At 36.3% G+C, this 23,171-nt stretch overlaps 2 protein-coding genes across 2 annotated transcripts; one reads left to right on the top strand and one right to left on the bottom strand.

Moving 5' to 3' along the window:
- The first annotated feature begins 3,123 nt into the window (after positions 1-3,123).
- On the top strand, positions 3,124-17,378 carry LOC112526999 (apoptosis inhibitor 5-like protein API5). Its single transcript, XM_025137463.1, has 16 exons — positions 3,124-3,347; positions 3,445-3,609; positions 5,584-5,683; positions 5,766-5,831; positions 6,713-6,810; positions 6,896-6,970; positions 7,176-7,325; positions 9,507-9,572; positions 9,659-9,724; positions 11,134-11,244; positions 12,056-12,145; positions 12,231-12,337; positions 13,984-14,098; positions 14,182-14,247; positions 15,630-15,727; positions 16,901-17,378. The coding sequence occupies exons 1-16, from the start codon at positions 3,261-3,263 to the stop codon at positions 17,082-17,084; spliced, it is 1,644 nt and encodes a 547-aa protein (XP_024993231.1). The 5' UTR covers positions 3,124-3,260; the 3' UTR covers positions 17,085-17,378.
- Positions 17,379-17,422: 44 nt separating this feature from the next.
- LOC112526841 (glutamate receptor 2.7-like) lies at positions 17,423-22,829 on the bottom strand. The gene is made up of 5 exons (XM_025137263.1): positions 22,577-22,829; positions 20,280-21,583; positions 19,252-19,561; positions 18,273-18,664; positions 17,423-18,059 (listed from the first exon to the last, which is right to left on the bottom strand). Exons 1-5 carry the CDS (start codon positions 22,827-22,829, stop codon positions 17,547-17,549), a joined length of 2,772 nt encoding a protein of 923 aa, XP_024993031.1. The 3' UTR covers positions 17,423-17,546.
- Between the last annotated feature and the right edge of the window lie 342 nt (positions 22,830-23,171).

Raw genomic sequence — 23,171 nt, forward strand, 5'->3', positions numbered from 1 at the left:
ATAACCGAGAAAGGCTACGGCTTACCCGGTTAAGCCTCCATGTGGTAAGAATCAGAACGGTTAACCGGCATTCTTTCTGCTTTTGGTTTCCAAGCCCAAATACTTGACGTAATTTCAAAAGCTTAAAGTAGGATTTAATAAATGGAAGAGTCTAAAAAAAACAACAAACATTTATATTTTGAATGATTAAGTCCATAAATTATTTTTTCAAATGAATTTAAACTTTCTAATTTTGAATGATCAAGTCTATGGACAATAGTTTTTTTTAATAAATAAACCATGGAAGTTAAAAAAATTGGTTATTTACATATTCTTTAACCAAAATCAGCTTTATCATCCCAAGCCCTACGACATTCAAACTCTTGCACCAATGACATCGCCACTTCTAGTCACTCCATTATCGTTCGTTCTCCATACCGCTCACCGCTGATGTTTGCTACTACTGTCGATCTCTCTCTTTTTTATATGTTTTTTGTTGTTCAATCCTCTTTTACAACAAATTAATGGAGTACGTATAGATAGATCAAAAAGAGGGAGAATCGGGAAAAAAAAACTGATCAAAATGAGGGAGATTGATGATTGAGGTTAACGGTGATAATGGGTTGGGCAGTGATAGGAAAAAAATATGGAGCGACGAGGGGAGCGATGACTTTAAGTGTGAGAGGATTGAATGACATAGGGTTTGGGAAAGGTAAAACTGATTTAAGCTTTTTTTCCTGCTTTAAAATATTTCTAGTCGGTTATAAGTAGTTTTTTTTGTTAAAAGAATTCAAGTAACCAATTTCTAAAAGTTTAATGGTTTATTTATTCAAAAAGTGTTCAAAGACTTAATCATTCAAAATGAGAAAGTTCAATGATTTATTCATTTAGAAAAAGTACAGGAACTTAGGCGAAACATCATGTGAGAATGAGGGTTAATATGAAAAGCGTAAGAAGGAATCTGTACCCTTGATCACCTTTAATCTCAAACCCACTCATGAATCACGTTTGATATGAAGATTGATCTGGTGTATCTCATCCTAATGTGCATTCAAGGGTGGAAATCCCTTCTTACGTTTCTCACATTGGCTTTCATTTTCACCGGAAAACCCAACCCCATGAACTAAATTAATCAAAACGGGAAAGTTTATTAAGATCTTTTGAGTCATTCAAAATAAAAAAATTTATTGGATTTTTTGAACTTTTTTCCATAAAAAAAACTAAGCAAGTCTAAAACTTTTTTAGATCTATTCTTACGCAGATCGATTAATTAATACTAGAAGGGTACTCGCACAATGCAGCGTGATACATCTCGGTTTTAATATTTTTTTTTTGTCTCGGTCGATATTATAAAACGGTTTTATATGGTTTTGAGAAAACGATAATGTTTTTATTTTTGAATAAAATATAGATATAAAGATATATCATAAAGAATTGAAAAAAAAAATTGATATGGTACCAAACTAACTATTTAAAATTTATCTTTTTTGTTTATTTCTTTAATTCATTTTTTTATTTTTGGTTTAATAATATAACTTTTTATAAAGATAATAATTAAGTATTTTGTTATAATTCAGTAATTATCCTAATTATATTTTGAATGTTTTATATTTAAAATATAATATTTACCCTCTATTTGATTATGTTTATCTGCAGTTAATTAGACGAATTCGAACATGAAGCTTTAATAAGTTGTACTTACGCACAATTTACTTGTAATATTAGATTTTAAGTAATATACATCAATAAACAGTACTTCATGCATAAAAACTGGTTTTTAAGAGTTTTTGTCAAATGCTTTATAATATAGTATAGATTATGTTTCAAGTTCATTTAGGCCGTGTCACCTCTTAGACTTCATTTGTCAAAATAATTGATAAGTTAGCTATTAACTGATAAACTAATTGATGGTTAAAACTAGTTGATGAACTAACTATGTTTGTCAAAATTTGGCCAATAAGCTCGTTAAAAAATACAATATAACAAAAAATTACATGTTAAAAGTCTAGTCAATTTAACATTTCATAAAATGTTTAAAACAGATCATTAATAATATAATATGTTAACTAATACAAATTAGATGGTAAATCTAAGGAACAAAATAGTATCATGTCCTTGGATTGGGTTCAAATGACCACTAACTCAATACTTACGGGTTAAAAATTTTACAATTCAATTAAGCGTTAGATGACTTCATGCTAGGTTATTTTGGGTAGGCGTGCATAAAAAAACCAATTAATCCAACCAACCCAACTCGAAATAGCCCAACTCAACCTAACCTGAAGCCACTCGATACCTAGTCGAGATGTGAAATCATCAAACCGTAAGTATTGAGTTGAAATTGGATTAGGAGCATTTGGACGCAACCCAACTCTTTCTGTAGCGCATATTTAGTACGACTGTTAAGTCCTTAATTAATATATGTAATTGTTAGCCTTAACAGAAAGTCTCATGCAAAACCTTTTAATGTCTCTTGTGTAATTGTTAATTTATTTGTATGCTCTCATTTTGATTTTTTACTATATTTAAACACAAAAACAGTTAACTAGATCATAAAATGATATACTAAAGTTTTAACCCAGCCAATCCGACCAACCCAGCAAACATTGGGTTGGATTGTTCAAATATTTCAAATTCAGCCAACCTAACCCGTGTCCAACCCTAGTTTTGGGTTGGGCTAATCGTTTTGGTCGGGTTTTTCCAAACTGCTAAAAGAGTAAATTACAATTTCGTGTATGGTTTGTTAATAATTTCAATTTGCGTACGTGTGGTTTAGAATATCGATTTTCATTGTTATGGTTTGTAGTTTATTGCTATTTTTGTCCCTGGACTAATTCCTACCTCCAAAAACAAGGGATAAAAAACGGTAAGATATTGTAAACCATAGGGACTAAAACAATAATAAATTATAAGGATGAAAATGGCAATTAATTACAAACCTAAGGACGAAAACCACAATTTCCAAATTACAGGTACTAAAGTTGCAATTGTTAACAAACCATAGACACCAAAAACGTAATTCACTGTTGTTAAAATGATTTTATAAAACACACCCTGTAAAACTAGTTATTGTCTTAAACGCCCCAAACAAGAAAAGTGTTTTCAGCCCGTATAATCAAACCTTTCTACATACTCTCTGCAGCCATCGCCAAAACCTCTTCGTTCATCATTCTCACATCAATCCATATCAATTCCTACAAGCAATCTCCATTCAGTTTCGCATTACCTTCTCTTGACAGAATTTAGTGGTGTTGGAACAGTAGTGCGCATCGTTATCAGCAATGGCTGACGCTTCCAACGACGCCAAAGACATTGAAAAGCTCTATGTGTATGGAGAACGACTCAGCGAGGCCAAAGACAAGTCTCAGGTTTTCAATGATTTATATTTCTAGGGTCTTTTTGCGATGAATATTGAGAAATTAGGGTTTTTATATTGTTTCTTTTGGTATTGCTGTTGCTGTATAGAATGTGGACGATTACAAGAGTATTATTGAGGCAGCAAGAAGCTCAAGTGTAAAGGCGAGGCAATTAGCTGCTCAACTGATTCCTAGGTTCTTCAAGTTCTTCCCTGGTTTATCGGGGACTGCAGTCGATGCACATCTGGATTTATGTGAAGCAGAAGAGCTTGGGGTTAGCGTTTTTTTAAATTGAATTAGTTTTTGGATATTTGTGTAGTTAGAGCTGGTACTGGTATATTGATGCCATAAAGCAATCAACAAGTTATTATGTTACAAGATTAAGTAACCTTTGCATTCAACGTTTATAATCACAGAATTAAAACAATGTAATGGATGGACAATCAAGGACAGAGCTTTAGGTCGAAAGCTTGACTGTTAGTACAAGAATTTATTATAAGAGAACCAGAATTTGAAAGATGTAAGGAACATGCATAAAATATTAGCAGAGTAATACACTGCTGAGTAACATAATCAAGTTAGCCGTTAGCATGCCCACGTGTGCTTATTGACACACAACTAGTCTCATACACCTATGTATACATGACTACCTAAGTTGCAAGGAAGAGTTAAATTGATGATTAAACGAAGTTACATTAGTGTCAGTTGTTGAGAAAGAAATCAAGAACGCCCATTCCAAATGGAACCTCAATGCCTGGTAGTTGAATGTAAATGCTAATGTAGCCAGTGTCTTGCTGATGCTAAAGCCCATTGAGTTATTTAGCAATTTAGCTAATCTAATTTGAGCCATCTAGAGAATGACAATGTTCATATACCAAAGCTAATTAGATTCTATAGTACTGCATGTATTTCATTAAGGGGAAACCAATATCTTGTAAACTAATTACGTTTCTTAATGTTTTTGTAATTTGTGTGGGGCTTAATGCCAAAGGTGATGTTCCAACTGAAGGAGAATCTTGAACCACAATTTTGATTACGTATAGGCACATGTTAGAACTCGCTTTGGTTCAGGACCTGAGGATGTATTAATGCTTAAGCTAGCAGGTTAGACAATATTGATGGTGAATGATAGAAGTTACGGTGGTAAATAGTCTGTCAGTGAGTGCAGTTTAAATTCCTAACATTGCTCATCGAAGCCTTTGATCTATGTATGACTGGTCTGCAGGGTTGTGAAGAGGCCACATCATCATTGGAATATGGGACTTTTAGTGTTGGGGGAGTATAAGAAACAGGTTTCTGCACATCAGTTCACTAATTAACATGAAAGTGGTCCCACACATCCAAGTATCTGGCATTGCTGGGGTTGGCTGTGCTATATCGGAACTTTCTCTACAGAGCTATCTTTCCCAAGAGTAGCAATCCTTTTAAAGCAGTGGCCACTTGGAAGAAATTACTCCTGGGTATATATTACACATATTAGGTGTATCAATAGATAATTGAGTGGTGGTCTACTTCCATATGCACTTACCCAGCATTCACTTTTGCAAGGACGGGGCTATGCCCAATGGGTAAGCTTGCTTACTATGACCTCAAGGTTATACACACATTAGTTGTGGTAAAAAACTGATAGTTGAGTGATGGTCTATCATCATATACTCTTACCCAGCATTAACACTTTCAAGGTTAGAGCTCTGCTAAATGGCATGCTTGTGGTTACTATGACCTCAAGTTCATGGTTAATAATGAGAATGCAGAGGGTGGGCAAGGGAGGGGTAGTTTGGAGAAGGCAGAGGGTGGGCAAGGGAGGGGTAGTTTGTAGAAGGTAGAGGGTGGGCAGGGAAAGGGTTGTTTCTGTTTTCTTTTTCCTACTTTTCATGTCTTAATTAATGCATTTACATGCGTGACTCTTTTATTGTATGTCAACTTTAGTTTTTTTGCTACTTTACCCACCCACTTCCTTTTAATTTTTGTTCTGCAAGTCGGGGGTCTTCATGGAAACAAGCTCTTTACCTTAAGGGGTAGAGGCAAGGTCCGCCGCATACATCCTACCTTCATACCCTAGTATAGAGGCTTGTACACCTGAAATTCTTTGCATAAATTTGTTTTGTGGACGAAGCACACACTTCGATGATATCTCTGTGTTTATTTTAGTGCACATGATAAATTTCTCTTGCAATTGCTTGCATAAGAATTCCTTTCAGCTGAAGTCCTTTGCTCTTAATATTTTTGGTTGTTCATTTCGTAAAAGATACGGGTGCAAGCGATCCGTGGACTTCCTCTTTTTTGCAAGGATACACCAGAGCATATTTCGAAGATTGTTGACATACTTGCACAACTTCTCATAGCTGGTAAGTTTGGTTTTTAAGTTTTTATTTTGACTAACTGCACTGAGATATATACATGTGACCTCAAGTACTTCAATTTTTCCAGAGGAAAACGTGGAACGTGATGCAGTGCATAAAGCTCTTATGTCCTTATTGAGACAGGATGTGAAAGGTAAATTATATTACAATCATGCTATTAAAGCTTGCAACTAGCCTTCTATCAATTAACCAGTTTAAGGTACATCAGTGATGCTATGCATGTTTTGCAATTTGCTAGACACCGTTTTAAATACCCAACCTCTTATAGCAAAATATAACAAGGGAGAAACTTGTGACCGGGGGGGAGGGAATCAAAATGAAAATATGGAAACAATTTTGTGTTTTGCACTGAGCCGGTGATCAATCTAGAAGAAAACACTGAATTGTTGATCTTGGGTAACTACTGGAAATAGGGAGGTTCAGTTGCATGTCCAATGCTCTTTTTTCTTTTGAAATTCCGAGGTTATTATTAGGAAGTGGAGGACAGGGGGAGGATGTACCTTCCCATTATCTATTGTGAGTGTTATAAGACACATCCTTCCTGGGACATCATTGTAGGGATGGTTGGTGAAGTGTGAACCTTATTATTATTGAGAAAAACGAAATTACTATTTGGGACATGAGGGCGATGATAAGGAGTGTATAGGAAGCAATTTATATTAATGCATATGCAGGGTTCTTCCAAAGGTGCTGAGTTGTACTGAGCTGACAGAACTCCTAGATGATATGTGCTGTTATAAGAACTCGTACATGCTACATAACAACCGTTGAGACAAAATTAAAACCTGAATACCTGATGGATCTTTACTTTTTTTATTATGTCTATAGTAATATTTACGATATTATATGATTCTCAGATTTAAAATCCCTTTAATTTTTCTATTGTCATTTTGTGTTCTCTTATGTACTTCCTTCATGTTTGGTGCCAATGTTGCACACTTTGGAATAGTAGGATAACTTTGGTTCTACCTATATCAGTCACTGTAACTGTAAACTAATAATATATGCTTGCAGCATCCTTGACGGCATTATTCAAGCACATTGAGAGCGTTGATGAACCAGTTACAGATGATAATCTTCGTGAGAGGACCTTGATCTTTATCAGGGACAAGGTGAGAAGACCAATTTTTGATGCCTGACGATGATTGTAATTTTTTATTTCAAAATGCAAATAGTGTCTAATTAAACATTTTACAGGTGTTTCCTCTGAAATCTGAGCTCTTGAAGCCACAGGAGCAGATGGAAAGGCATATAACTGATCTAGTTAAAAAAGTATGTTCCTAATATTATCTTTTACAGGTTTACTTAATATTCTTTGTAATCACTTATATTTCTCATTTTACCATTTAGCTTCTGTTTTTTATATGCTTTAAATTACAAAAATCCGGATTATGTTTTTTGAAGTTCGGTTTTATATAGTGCACTTCAGCTTAATTTGGTAACTATACTAATGCGCTTCAATTGCATTACGTTGCAGAGTTTACAAGATGTTACTGGAGCAGAGTTCAAGATGTTCATGGACTTTTTAAAAAGTTTGAGCATATTTGGAGAGAAAGCTCCTACCGAGTGTGTCCAAGAGCTTGTTGAAATCATTGAAGGACAAGCTGATCTAGATGCACAGTTCAGTGTGAGTGTGTGATGTTTTTTTCTGTTTCTTTCACTGTCTATATTTCTGGTGGGCATTCTTAGGCTACAGGATACATTTGGTTGTAGTACATATATACAAGCAAAATGATTGTCAGATTTGACGATGCTCCGTGCATGTTTATAGTAATTATGAAGCAGTTGTGCTTTTCCTAATTTTCTGAAGCTTTCCCTTACCAAAAGGCAGGCAGTTCAAGATTACTAGTTTTTACGATATTTTGAACCTAGGTAGGAATCGAGAAAATTATTTGAGCTTGATTGTGGAAAGTTCTGTTCATTTTAGGCTAGTTACATCGTTTTCTGACATAACAAGAGATCACTCTTGATGAGTTCAATGTGTGTATATGAATATATGATGGTACATTTTTATGAAAGATGAACTTGTAAGCAACATTATTCCAATACAGACCAGGGAGGTGGATTTGAGCATCTGCAGTAGCTTCAGGTCAAAACATATGACACATTAGCACTCTTTGCATGGTGATCTTAAGTTTGAAGAATCTAATATTAACAGAGGCTCCACAAATGCTGGCTATAATTTACTTAGAATTTAGTTTTCCATTTAATCCAAGTACGAGGTTGTTGAACTTATTCTATGAGGATCTCTCTTCAACTGGGCTTGCACTTGGACGAAATAAAGCTGTGATTAGTTTGTGATTGCACTGTGTAAAAACCAGACAAAGCTAATGCAGGAGGAGGAGATCCGCTGTAGCAGGAATTCAAACATGTTTAGGACCGAGGCACTACAAATTTGGAATCCATCCATTAATCTTGTGAGCTAATTTACATTCCTGGTTAGAAGGAATTCCATCCACTGGAGCAAAAATTAAGGTTCACAGGTTCTATGAGAATGCCATTTATCTCTGCACAAACTAATGGATGGAATTGAATTTGCTGTATTCTTCTGTTCCTTGTTCTGTTCGGTTAAAATTGGCCTTACAATTTAACTGTGCTCTGATTTCTTGGTTTCACTTTTAGCCTACCTTAAGTAGTTTGAGATGAAGGGCTTGTCATTGTTGATGACGAATTTAGCAGTCTGTTTTAAGCATTAGAACAAGAACCATAATTTCTTCCCAGCTTAAATGGAATCCTTGGAAAGATGCTTAAAATGGTTTATGGTTGCTCAATCGACTCCTTTGTATTGCCAGGAGTCATATCATGTTGACAGATTAATCTCCATCAAGCTCAGATGGTTTTGTTGGTTGGATATATTGGACTTGGTAACAGGTCCTAATATGTTAGTCGAGAGGGCCTTGATTTCTTTTGAAAGGGACAGTATGCACCTCTACTTATAATGTCCTCCATGATCTTCTCCCAAATAGAGGAAAGGATCTTTTCTGGTACTCCCAGTGAGGCTGGGCTGTAATGCTTTTCTTGAGGTTTCGCTTCAAGTAGAGGAGTTAGATCTGTTGATGGTTGCTAAATGGATTTGTCACTAAGAGGCATCTGCTGTATCAGTTAATAGAAGCGCAACATCTTCCTTTGTATATATGGTGTACTCTGATTCTTTGTTTCATGTTGTCAACACTTTAGCTCAGGCTGCGAGCATTATTTACTTAACTGAATTACATCTTGTCATCTGTTTATGCTAACTACTTGGGGCTAGTTACAAGAATCTAGTTCTATCAAGCCGCAGATGATTCTCATTATTGTTATCCATGTAATTATCGTCTTTTTCTGCCTTGATGTTTCAACGTATGCTGATGCTGTTTTTATTTCTTTGTTGCACAACTATAATCATTCAAGAGTTTAAGAATTTCACATGTCATTACATGTGGTCCATGGTTCCCGGTCCCATCACTTTCTACCACAGAACTTGTCAGATATCAGCTCTTTGTTAATAATCAAGTTTCTTTATTTCTGTTGTTTTGTTCAGGTCCATCCATTTTCCTTTTTAGGCTTTTTAATTTTGCCTTTTTCACCTTTTTCACCTTTTGGTCCATATGGATCTTTTTGGTGTGGACGAAGTCCTCATGATCCATCTAGTTTCTAAAAAAAAAAAAATGTTGTGATGGAACCTAAATATTGTAAGCGGCATAATCCTTACGATTCCCTTCCATTTTCTTTTTTCAAGACCATTACACTTTTTTCTGTATATAACTCTAAACTTTGGTGTAACTTGCTGAGTATGTAACTTTTGCTGACTATGGCCATCAAAATGCAGGTTTCAGATGGGGACCATGTTGATAGATTAATATCATGCCTATATATGGCTCTTCCATTCTTTGTAGTACGTCTCTTTGGTGTTTATATTAATTGTTGCTAGCTCCAGCAGATTGGCCTTTCTTTTGAACTGAAGTCCTATATTATATGCAGAGGGGTGCTTCAAGTAGCAAGTTTCTCAATTATTTAAACAAGCACATTCTCCCTGTTTTCGATAAGGTAATAATCTTTGTCCTTCTATTCAATATTAAAAAATTAAATATTCAAATTGTTCTTTTTTACATTACAGGMATTGATAAGAACTAAGAAATAAATATGGGAACCGGATTCGATTCCATCTTACTGGAATAGTCTACCAACAAAAGAAACTATTCTTATTTGATTGAAGTTACAGCTTAGAATAACCTCAATCGAATAATCATTGTATGATGAAAATAGAATAACCGCCCATTTTTTCTCGTGTTAATCACCTTTGCAAGTATTTTGTCTTGCCAGAATGATTATACTTGTGTCATTGGGTCATTATTGGCATTATTCTTACTGTTATTCTTTGAAAGGAATATAGTGGCAACAAACTCCCAAATTATCATTAATGTGGCATTGTGATCTTAAGGACACTGGTCTTGGGGAAGACACAAGTATATGGAAATTTTGCTCTTACAAGCCTTTGGCTATTAGTTTTATTATCTAAATAACACACTGGGAGGAGGAGAATGATCTTACTTATGTGAGAATGGGGAATTTGAAGACTCTTGGCATGTCTCTCTATGTTTTATTTATTTCTGATGCTAGACATCCTCTCTCTGACACAAGCTCTCTATATTCTATCATTTGCTATGGGCTCTCACATACAAACTTGCATTTCAATCTACTGATTTTGGTGTTAGTTTGACTTCTACTTATATCAAAAAGGCGATTTGAGTTGTGTAGAAGTAGCATTGGCTTTTGGTCTAATTTTATATAGATGTGGATGAGACAACATCGTTTGTACATCTTTTCTCTTTTAGTCTTTTTTTGGTAAAGTTTTCTTTTTAGTCTGTACTTTTGGTTAACAAAAGAATCTCTTAAGTGTGCTCCTATTAGCAGCTCAAGTTTCTGTATTTTTCTCAGGAAGATGCATTATTTGCTTAAATTTGGTTATGTATCAATATACATGCAATATTTTCCATCTTTAATGTCTTTTATTTGTAACAATGTTTCTATGTATTTTGCACCTGATACTAGTAGCAATATTGTTGATGATTAAATATAATTTTAGATCTGATGCCTTAGGTTTGGTGACTTAAACTTAGGCACCACAAGCTATTTACTGCATAGTTGCAATGGAGAGACCAGATATTAGTATGTGAACATAGTGGATATTCAAATAGCAGTTTGACAAATAACTAATCATTTATTTTTGGATGTTTTATATTTGAAATCCTTTGTTCATGATTGAAGGTAATAGGGAAGCTTTGGGATGGAATGTTCTGTTTTTTTCACCCAGGAAATGGCTTGTAGAAGTTCCAAGATATATATTTCTCGTAGGAATTAGGTTTAAAATTATTTGATGGATAGGGAGATTGAATGATTGATATCCCCTAACATTAACTCATAGTTTCTTTGCTAACCATTCATTTCCTTTGCAGCTTCCTGAAGAACGGAAAGTAGACTTGCTCAAGAACCTTGCAGAGAGTTCACCTTACTCAGCACCTCAAGATTCGAGGCAGATCCTTCCCTCAAATGTTCAGCTCTTGAAGGTACACTATTGTTTCCTGAAAAGGTGCATATTGATTGGTTTGTCTAAGCACTCTTCCTGAACCGAAAGAAATGCAAGCCTGTATGTATTCTGAGTTCAATTCCTTATATTCTTTCTAGTCTTCTTGTAAACAACCCGGATCAAATAGTTACAAGTTTGGCTGAATGTCCTCGCTCTTGGTTGATTGCATGTGGTGTTTAAGTCATTAACTAGACTTGACGTAGACCCCCTTCTATTTATGTTTTGCTGGATTCTAGACTTGTCCTACTTCCTTGGAGATTTTGATTCCTTTTATTTGAAGCTATTAGCATAAGCCTTAGTTAACCTACAATTTGTCGTGTAGTACCAAAAAAGGTTTCTTTTTCAAAATAATAATGCCTTCATGTTCTTATTATGTTACATTCCAAAATTAAGTTAATCTGCTTCTGTTTGTATGTTTTGTTCTATCAAGTTCCTATGTTCTAGTTCCACAAATTTTTTGAGCAAATTTTGTCTTTACTTTTCACACACTTTGCACAAGCCAGGAGTCTTCACGGACACAGCCGCTCTACTCTTTTGGATAGTGGTCAGGTCTGCATAAATCCCACCCTCCCCAGACCCCGCCCCAGGTGGACATACTGGGCTTGTTTGGTTTGGTTTGGTTTTTATTATGTTACATATCAGTGTTATTATTGCTATTTTGACATTCTTCATGTGTAACTCTTTGATCTAAATGATGAGTAAGCTATATTTTAACTATAGCTTTCTGCAAATTAGTGCATTGTGGCTTGTACTTCCTGTAATGTACTTCTTGTCACGTTTCTTTATCTCAGAAGTATATGCCTCTAAGGAAAACCGGAGAAGAGATGAACTTCACATATGTTGAGTGTTTGTTGTACACGTTCCACCATTTAGCTAACAAGGTGAGCGTTCTTTATAATAACGTGTTTTGGCATTTCTTATACCATCCAGCTGTTGAATGTCTGATTGGCGTTTATTGTAAGACAGGCTCCAAATGCCACTAATAGCTTATGCGGTTATAAAATAGTGACCGGGCAGCCATCAGATAGGCTTGGTGAGGACTTCACAGAGTTTTACAAGGATTTCACGGAAAGGTAATTTGTTTGTAATGGCCTCAAATGTTTACTTTTTGCTTCTCAAATCAAGTTCATATGGGATCCCAAGTTCATACAAGTTCACATGCTTGTATTAAGTTTCAACTTTGGGAGTTAGGACTTCATTACTAAAGGGCGGACCTGTTAAGGGCCGAGCGGGCTCCCTCTCACTCGATTATTGTAAGAGAAAAAAAATTAGGCATCTGCAAAATGCACCCGCTTGATTTTGAAGGGTGCTCTCAAATATTTTGAAACCAAATTTATAAGAGATACCAAGCACGGGTGAGATGGTTTAGATAGATGAATTAAATTGTGACTTACAGTAGGTTACAGGTTCAATTCCTACATCTAGCAAATATTTAATTTTTATCTTTTAAATTTCGGTTCCTAGGACAGGCCCATGGGCCCAACAATGGTACTACTAAAAATATTAACAGTAAAGAACTAAAGATACAACTACAAGAATCGAACTTACTCACTCACAACCTCAAGTAAATCTATACACATAACTACTGCTACGCCAAGGCAGCTTTTTGTTTATTTCCCCCCATTTTGACTTCATTACTTTTCTTCAGGATTTATTTTCCTTTTCATTGCATGTTCATCTTAAAAGTCACTGTTTCTTACCTCGTTTTCAAATTTCAAGGCAACATATATTTATTTTAATCGTCAAGGTCGATTCCATTTGAAAAAAATGTATTTTATTCCCCAAATCAACACAATTTTGACTTTTACTCAGGTCAAACCGCATTGACTTTCCGTAAAGTCAAAGCTACTTTGTCGACCCTTGATCTTTCCCGCTCAGAAAATTTCATGGGTCCGCCACTGTCATTAGTAAATGAAGAAGTTCATATTATTTCTCTGGTGGTGTGTGCACATCGGTTAGACGATGGAACTAATCTCTAAGTGATATACTTCCCTTCTCGCATGAAAATTGCAATAATTGATTCTACTTTAATGTTAATAATTTGTTTGACTATAAACATAATGTCTAAATTCCTTCTATAGGCCATAGGGGCCATGTTTTTAAATGAGCTTTTGGTTTTCAAATTATAAGTGAATCTTGTCTACCAAACTCAATACCACAGATGCTATATAATGATGAAAATGGGTGCAAATAGGTAAAATTTGGCTTGAAGGTTTGCTGGAGAGAGAAATCTTGCAATTAATGTGGGACATCCAATAGAAATTGTTGTAACATGGGATAGAGCCATAGAGGGATCTCAATCATATTCCAGTGGTAGTACAAACCAGTAGTTTTATGCACTGCTCTTTCTGTTCCATTATTTATTGAAATATTTGATTGACATGGACTTCTATTAGATCGTTTGACTAGTTGTCAAATATCTTAAATACCCTCCAATGATGCCAAAGTAAGGGCATCTTATGGACCAAAATCAATATCACGAATGGGCAAATAGGTAACTCTAAAAATGTTGCAATTATCATAGGAAATCCAAAATGGAAGTGTTCCAATTTTTATGGGATGGAGGGGTCGTTAACTTGACCTTATATGACGGTTTCTCTCTGCCTCTGAAGCAAAAACAAACTTCCAAAAATCAGAAATACTCGGCTTTTGCTTCTTTCTCAAATATTCACCTGCATCTTTATAGGTGCTACTAGTATTTATACTCCTGGTGATTCAGGTTGACCTGTGTTGAAGACCTCACTAAAGCTACAATGAAGAAATTAACGCAAGGAATGGGTCAGCAAAATAAGACAACGGGTACCGCTATATCTAATGAAGAAAAGGCTAGAATTGTGAGTTCATAAATAGCTACCATGTACGTTCCCTCACTTTCTTTTTGGGCTGTATTTCATCATCATAATCTTTGAATCTGCAGAAAATCCAAAAGCAGAATGCCACAACAGGATTGCGCACCTGCAATAACATTTTGGCAATGGCACAGGTAATGGAATTATAATATTTATTTTATGCAAGTGTATACATGCTTGATCTTCCCGTTTGTGTTCTCGAAACCATTTTAAAGGAAAGGGAGGGAACGGAGGGTAAAACAGAAACAGAAACAGAAAAAAAAACGTGTTCCTCTGAACTTTTTAAGAGGGAAAGGAAAGGAATAGGCAGGAAATTATCATTTATGTTTCCTCCCAAATGTGACATCTTAGTAGCCAGAGGAAAAGAAAGCAAAAGCGATTCCCGTAGTAGCGGCGAGCGAAATGGGCCCGAACACAGCTTACAACTTTCATCGTACTGTGCTCTCCAAAGAGCAAGCTTTCCTCAGCCCCTTCTCATCAATGGACTCCTGGCGTATACGAAGGAGACCTGAATCACCCCATCTATTCTCCTGAGGAGGAGCCATGGTGGTTCCCCCCGGACCGCCCGGATCCCACGAGTGAGTCAAAACAGGCCGATCTTCCCCAAGAGCTCACATCGACGGGAAGGTTTGGCTCTGGGTTCGAGTGGCATTTCACCCCTAACCACAACTCATCCACTGATTTGACCTGAGATAATAAGCTCGTGAGCTTGGTCTCCTTAACTTTTCGAGGAATCCTTCATCAGTGGTTGTGAATGACCCATTTTTTCAGGGAAGAAAGGGAGGGAAAGAAAATCTGAAAGGAGTTTATGATCTTTTATGACAAAAATACTCTCATAAGGAAAAGTGATAAAAACAAATATAAAGGGTATACATGTAAATGACATCTTTTCTTTCTCTCGGTTCAAGAACATGAAAATTGTTTTCTTTCCATTCCTTTCTTTTCTTTTCAAGAACACAAATAAAAAACTTACTTCTTTTCCTTTTCATTATTTTCCATCCCTTTTCTTTCTTTTCTTTCCAACTTCGAGAACACGGTGTTAGTAAATTACCCTAATGCCCTCATGTTCCTGGAAAAGAGTTCATTTCACACTTGTTTGTAAAATAAATGTTGGTCACTATACTACTAACTACACAACTGTTCTATTTTTGTCATTGTATCTTATGTTCCTATCCTATTTTAGTATTTCATTTTCTACCATAATGAGAAGAAAATTTCACATTGCCTCTATTACAATGATGCTATTAAGACTCTCGCTAGCGGCAGATATCTCCAACATGTCATTTTCTGACCAAAAAGTAGGAGCAATTGGCAAGATTGAACGGAACATGAAGTACGATGGTCAAGTAAATGAATTTTAGTAGTAGAGTGATAAAAAAAACATACGCTTGAACTTTGTTAAAACAAAACTAATGCCTCTTATTTTTCTCATTTGAAACATTAAAAACGCACAATCCTATAAAGGTACTTGAAAACGATACAGGATCTAACGTGCTCTTTTTTTGGCTTAATTTAGCCGTTGCATTCAAAAGCACCTTCATTTATCGGAGACAAAAGGATTAACCTATCCTGGAACGAAAACGTGAAAACTGTGGGGCCAGCAAACACAGCGGGGTACGTACGACAAACTCTCTATAAGCATCACATTTTTCTAGTGTTGTTTTTTGTATGGTAATTGAAAACTGTCGGTTTGATTAAAGTTCTATACGTTCAGTTTCTGCATATAGAGAAAAGGTCTGCATACATTATGACCCTACTTCATATGGGATTTACTTGGTTTGTTTGGTTTATGTCCAATGGGGCATAATCAAATGAGAACCACAAAAAGATTGAGAACCCTAAGAACTTTTATCTTTAGCCTTTTTTTTATTAACCTGGATATCCAACCCGCTATGCGAGCCAACTAATCCCAGGGCAACCACCTGCTTTGCAGATAGCCCGGAATCACCACATTTGAACCTCCGTGGCCACAAGGGGAGTTTTATTCCTCCTTGGATTTGAACCTGGGACCTCCTAGTTATCTTTAGCCTTTAGGTATTATTTCACATGATTTTTTTCATCGAATGGGGGATTTAATTTATTAACTAACATATACTCCCTTCGTTCCATAATAAATGTCCACAATGAAAAACACACAGATTTAAGAATGTGTAATTATTACACTTTAAGACAATTTTACCCTTAATTATACAGATAAATTTTCCCCATCTCATGATTAAGAATAGAATGGTAAAGTAAACATTTACTTTTGAAAGTGGACACTTATTTTGGGACAAGCTAAAATAGTAATTTAGACACTTATTTTGGAATGGAAGGAGTATTTGTTTCATAATGTCAAACTTTTTTATGCATATTTTTTGTTTCACAACATGTAAAAAAGTTTCACATTGTGAAACAAATATATGTTAATCAATATCTTAAATCCTAGCCTTAGGAGCCGTTTACCTGAGCGCTTACCGGCTCAAACTTACTTTACCGGGTAAGATTGTAGTCCATTAAAATGGTAGTGTATACCAGGTAAAAGTTGTCACCCTCACTTACCGGATAAGACTCTCCATCTTCATCATCGCTCTTACCGAGTAAGATTCTCAGCCCTTGCCATGCTTATTCAGTAAGGTAAATAACCCGGTAAGTGCTTACCGGGTAAGTATTTAGTAAATGCACATTAGATAAAAAGAAAATCGTGAGATAAAACATGATGCACCGGGTAAGTATTCAGTAGAGTATCATGTACTAGAAAGTGGTCTCGTTTTCCTTAACAAATTTCCATTTTTCTTGGTTCCTCAGAGGGAAACGACCTGGTAACGCCCTAAATGGTTCTGGCAACCAAACAAACAAAAGGGGTCGTGGAGGTGGCAACCAGCTCGTTGATAGGGCATTCGAAGGTCTACCATATGGCGGCAGAGGTGGTTTGAGGGGAGGCCAGGGGCGGGGATGGGGTAGACGTGGTCGTGGAAGAGGCTATCGTTAACTTTTGCTTCCCATCTTCGTTAACATAAATAACGACAAAACTGCAATGGAGGTACGAGATGGAAACACAAATCTAACAAAAGAAAAACACGGGCTAATCTCGATCGACACTTTCAAACCTAGATGATTTAGGCGTTTTGCATTTCATGTTTTGAGATTTTTTTTTTCTTTCTGTATTTCCGTTAATTACCTTCCATCGGAGATGATTACGAGCTCTATGGCCAGAGAGCCCGGATGGTTTCTGTATGTGGTTTTTGACGTATTTTAAGAACCGGGTTTTGTAGTCTTCAAACGGATCGAATACGAGCATATCAAGTATCTAAACTTATACATATTTTCTAATCCATTTGTTAAAAGAATATACATACAAGATATATTTGTTTAAAAAAATATACATACGGGATATACAGGGTTGGTTTGGTTATATTTGTTTTAAATTCTACCGTCATTCCTATTGCAAATCTTAGCCAGTATGATCCATTTTTCTCATGGGAATTTCGAGTTGAGTAGGTCTACCGATTTCCAAATGCTCGGGGACCTCCGTCGGACTCACCAACTCCCATCTCGGCGGATTACGGTGATTCCAAACCTCCACAGAGTTCGAACTTTCTGGTGGTTGGATTCGATTTGGGTTCAAGTAAAGGACGATCTGAATAAGTCTGAGTGCCTTCCTCCAACGGTTTTCGTTTCCCCAATGAGAGCCATTGAAGCTAATAATGCGTTGCTCGATTTGATTATGAAGCAACCGATAGAGAAAAATTACAAGGCTTAATGTCGAAGTGAGGCCCGAAATGAGGAATATTCCCCAGAAGTTTGCTAGGCTCAGTCGTTGTGATTCCACCTTTGGAATGCATCTCGAGCTGTTCTGCGAGGTATTAAGCCATTTGTTTTCGAGCTCGCGGATCTGTCCGTCTTGCAAGAGCATTAAAATAGCTTCCGAGACATCATCAGTTATCGGAGAATCTTTCGGGAAAACCTACAAAGATGCACAATTAAAGCCTTTAGTAATGTTTTCATATTTGACGACAAAGACCAGTGAAAGGGCATTGGTCCTGCGGTATCCGAGTTACTGGTAAAACCAGACTCTTAGGAACTCATGTTTCAAACTTTGGTGAAGTGAGACATGTGTGTGAGTATTTGTTGTATATAAATATTATATACTTAAAAAACAGTGATTTTGTATACTCACGAAGCCTAGACCTCCGAATTTGTACGAAGGGGCGACTGCTGTGTACTTGTTGCAATACTCTTCGAGAAAGTATTTTTGATATGGGAGCTCGAGAAAGGCTGCAGATATGCTTCCGTTTTTAAAGTATTCCGGATATTGATCTTGCGTCGATACATTCATGATGTTTTTCAGGTTCAGAACATCCATTAAGTACTCGCTCACGAACGAATCGGGATCGCATCCCACAGATGCGTTGTTTTTCCGTAGCCACTCTATATCTCGTACAGTCGGCTCGAGTACACGAACCGTGAGCATCGAAGTGAGGCTAGCCGTGTAGCTGGACGTTAAGATGAACACGACGAATAGCCATATCATCACGACCACCTTACTATGATTGCTTTGTATCTTCTCTCCTGCATTCATACATTTACGTCAGATAGCTATACAAAAAACTCTACTCTTGATTGAATCATAAAATCAAATCAAACAAAACCCAGTAAATCCTACATAAGGTAGGATTTGAGGGGTAGACCGGACTTTCTAATCTTTTTGGAGGTTCGACTCTAGTCAGTCGACAATTGGGCCCCAAATTTTTTGGGTCGAGGGTCCATCATGGCCCTCACGTAGAGGTACATAAGGCCTAGGGTTCTTTTTATACTGGGCCCGAAATTTTCTAGCCCGTTTTCATTGAGTAAAAAAGGTCCAGACGGGCTTTGGAGTTGAAAAGGGGTTTTGATAAGTTAGATTTTTTGGGCTTTTTCGGGCCAAACTTTCTTAGGCTTTTTCTAGCTTAACAAGATTTTCTAGGTTTCTTCGAGTCGGACATTTTCGGGTTGGGCCTAGGCCCCCCAAACTCTAGACCAGACTTTGGGGTTACTAGGCCCAGCCTTTTTTAGGCCGAACTCGAGCAGGTATGGGCCGAGCTTCGGGCCTGGACTTTTTTTACATCTCTACTCTTAGGTAAAAAAACTCGGTTTCATAAAGAAGCAGATATACTTACTATGAGAGAAGAAAAGTGAATTGAAAGTGAACCATAAAGCAGTTCCAAGTTGTTCTTTCCATGGACCTCTAAACTCTTGGTTCACTTGATGTTCCATGAACCAAACCACAAACATAGTGTAGAACAATATGCCAAATGTGGCTAACCACATCTCAACTGTGAATGGTCTCATAAACTTCCATGCCATATACGGTTCCGATTTCACCGGCACCACCATCGACAACCCCGACTCTGTAAACGGCTGCGTGAACTCCACGTACTTCGACCGGTTAGCCAATATCGTGACGTCACCAACGACCGCGTCGTAATTCTTTTCATCAAAGAAATATGCGTACAAAAGAAACATTAGATCAGGTCTATTCGTATGATGTTTTAAACGTTTTTAAGCATGAGACAGGTTCAGACGAGAACGGTGAATGTTTTGATAACCTGAAAACCAGCTATTTCATGAATTATCCGTGATAAATAACCCTAAATCAAAATTGAGTTTATAGGACGCCAAAATTTTCTAAACATCCTAATAGACCGTTTTATAATACTTAATTTTATAAGACCAAAAAAGATCGTATCATATCTAAAGGCGTTGTAATAAAGTTATAGAACGTTTTTTGACGTCATAATAAGTTTTTAAAGATATTTTTATTAGAAAACGTCGTATTAATTATTTTATAAGACACTATTTAAAAATGTTTTATAGTTATATGACACTTTCTCAAAAGTGTCTATAAAATAGCTAATTGATGTTTTGTATTAACAAGTGTTCTAAAACACTTGTTAATACGTCCGAAAACATCCTATAAACTTATTTACAACGCCTTTAGATAAGATATTTTATTATTTGATCCTACAAATTAAGTCTTATTAAGCAGTATATTAAGACGCTTATAAGTTGGTGTCGTTCTATAATCCAATTTTGTTGTAGTGGCATTTCATCGTTATAAATAGTTAATTTACAAGTTCTCAAAATATGTACGGTTTTGATTTGAACCGGCCCCTTCAATCGATTTGGTGGTGAAATTTACGCGTACCTTATAATAGACTTTATCCACCATATCGTTGTAGGAGCCCGTATGGTTGACGAACTCGTATGATAACGTGTAACCGTATTCCACTTCCAAAGTGGCGACTACCAACTCGAAAACGTCGATACAAAGACCGGAGTATCTGGTCTCGTTCGAACTTTGGATCCATTCCACTTTCACGAACCTATCGAACGACGTTCCATTCGGTACCCCGATCGTCATTTTATTATTATCGTTAGGCATCGCCCATCCTTTCGGAGTTCTGGTTACGAGATCCCCTGGCCAGTGTACGGTTAACTGTCTTATAAGGCCATGGTGACCTACCGATCCGAGATTGTTTGAAAAACCCGACTCTGGTGATAAGAATCCGAGCTCTTGGTAACTTTTTCCGATGATATTCACTAGTCGAAAAACCCGAGGTCCTGATAGCTTTCCATTCTGGAAAGCTATCGTACTAGTCAAACCAGAAAAGTTGCTAGATAGAATAGTATCCAGCAACTTTTCTGGGAAATCATGGTTGGTGTCATCGAGATTTCTTAAACGATCTAATGCTTGTGAGATCATCTCTACGCTATCATATGCACGTATAGCATGGATTCCTGGCTCGAATTTATCTTCCTCGGGATAATTCGATCTGAAAACCGTCTTGAAGTTAGATTTGAAGTCTAGAAATCGTGTGTTGTTGTCGGAATAGTACGTCTTCAAGCCTAGAGCACCTTGCACGAGTCGAAAAGCCGATGGGTCAATAGAATCAAGAAAACTAGAAAATGTATCTCCGAGAATCCAGACCGAGTCTCTCCCGATAAGTCCGAGCTTATTAGCTTCTTCAAATACCCGGATTGTTGTCGGTAAAGACGACCTCAACACGATAAAAACCCGTGATTGTTTTTCCTTCAAGATGTTCACAAGTCTATCACGAATCGTCTCTTTCGGATCAAAAGGTGAAGTGAAATGCGGAACAACTAAACGGTGTTCGATTCCAGAATTAACCATTTCAAGCGACTCAGATAATAACGATAAAGCCCGATATTCGCCACCGTAAACGTTGTCTTCATAAATAACGATAACCCTTTTCCAATTATACGATTGTACGATAGTCGTGATACATTTTATTTCGTCCGACATGTCTAGATCCGTCATTTGCACCAAGAACGGCCATTGAAGACGCGACAGAGGTTGTAAGCTAGCAGCGGTCCAAGAAATAACCGGAATTCGAGCTCGTTCTCCGATTTTCGCTAATATCGAAGCTTCCTCCCATGAATCCGTCCCGATTATCACCCGTACATTTTGCGTGTTAATCAACTCGTTCGCTACAGCATATACACATTCATAAAACTTTAGTTATACAATTCAAGATCGAAAGAGAAATAAAGCTGACACGAATTAAACAGTAATTAACCAAAGGGCATTTGGCTTAGCGGTATATGAGTCTTTGGCCTTCAAAGAGATCAAGGGTTCAAACCTCACCAAAGATGAGGAGAGTGTGTGAGTTTATTTGTTCTATTTACCGTATATAAATATTATATACTTAAAAAAAAAATTAAACAGTAATTAATTCTTTTTAAAATATATATAATCCCACAATGATTCATTTTTATATAATATTGTTTGAAACAGAACATGTAACGGTATAACGGGATTCAACACCAAAACTCACGAACCACACGAAACCAAATCAAACGTGTATACAAACCCGACGTTTCTTGACTTTGAATATCTACAACAAATTCGTTATAATTTTTCATTACAACATAAATTAAGTTTATAGGACACCCCATAATCTCTAAGCGTCCCAATAGACCGCTTTATATGACTTCATTTACAGGACCAAAACATAAAACGTCATATCTAAAGGTGTTATAATAAGTTTATATGACGTTTTTAGGCGTCTTAACAAGTTTTTAGGACATTTTTAATACAAAGTGTCGCATTAGCAACTTTACTCAAAAGTGTCCTATAAACTCATTTTTTATAGGACACTTGTTTTTATAGGACAATTTTTCAAATAGTGTCATATAAAGTTGCTAATGGGACGCTTTATATTAAAAATGTCCTAAAAAACTTAATACGACGTCAAAAAAAAATCATATAAACTTATTACAAGACATTTTTTTTGTCTTATAAATTAAGTCCTATAAAGAAATTTATTAGGACGCTTAAAAATTGAGAGGGTCCTATAAACCCAATTTTGTTGTAGTGTTTTCAATAAAAAATTTGAAAATAAAATTACATTCAATTTCAATAATTTATGCGTTTTGAAGATTTCAACATTAATTATATAATTTTGAATAATTATTTCAAACCTGAAGCAGCAACTTGAAGAGGGTCTCCACTAGAATTCTTGAAATAAACAGCCAACTTGTGGTCCTTGGACCCCGAATTAAGCTTTTGGACAGCGATTTTGATGGCGGTTTTTTGTTCTTTCCCTGCTCGGAAACGTTCGTCGATGATCACTCCGACGTTTGTGGTTCGGGTTTGGGCCACGGTGACGGAAACGTGGGGTAAAGTTACGGATACGAGAAAGAAGAAGAGGAAGAGGAATTTTGAATAAGACATTTTGGGGGCTTAATAATAAGAGGCTGAATGAATGTTGAAGATGATGGTGAATGAAGTGTTTATATAAGACTTGGTCAGTGTGAGGAAAAGTATTTATGAGAAGCATCTGCCAAAGTTGAATACTTGGAGCCTACATATAATCTATAAAACTATCTTTCCAAATCCCTTTGACATTTCTAAAATAAGTTTTTAAATATATTTTGAATTTTTACGGTTGACAAATATTAAATCTTGATTTTATATATATATATATATATATATATATATTAAATCTCTCTCTCTCTCTATATATAGAGGAGCGATCAAATGAAAACCACTCCAATTTGTAAAAACCATAAAAAC

Source organism: Cynara cardunculus (assembly GCF_001531365.2).
Source record: "Cynara cardunculus var. scolymus isolate 2C chromosome LG 14, CcrdV1, whole genome shotgun sequence".
NCBI classification, from domain to species: domain Eukaryota; kingdom Viridiplantae; phylum Streptophyta; class Magnoliopsida; order Asterales; family Asteraceae; genus Cynara; species Cynara cardunculus.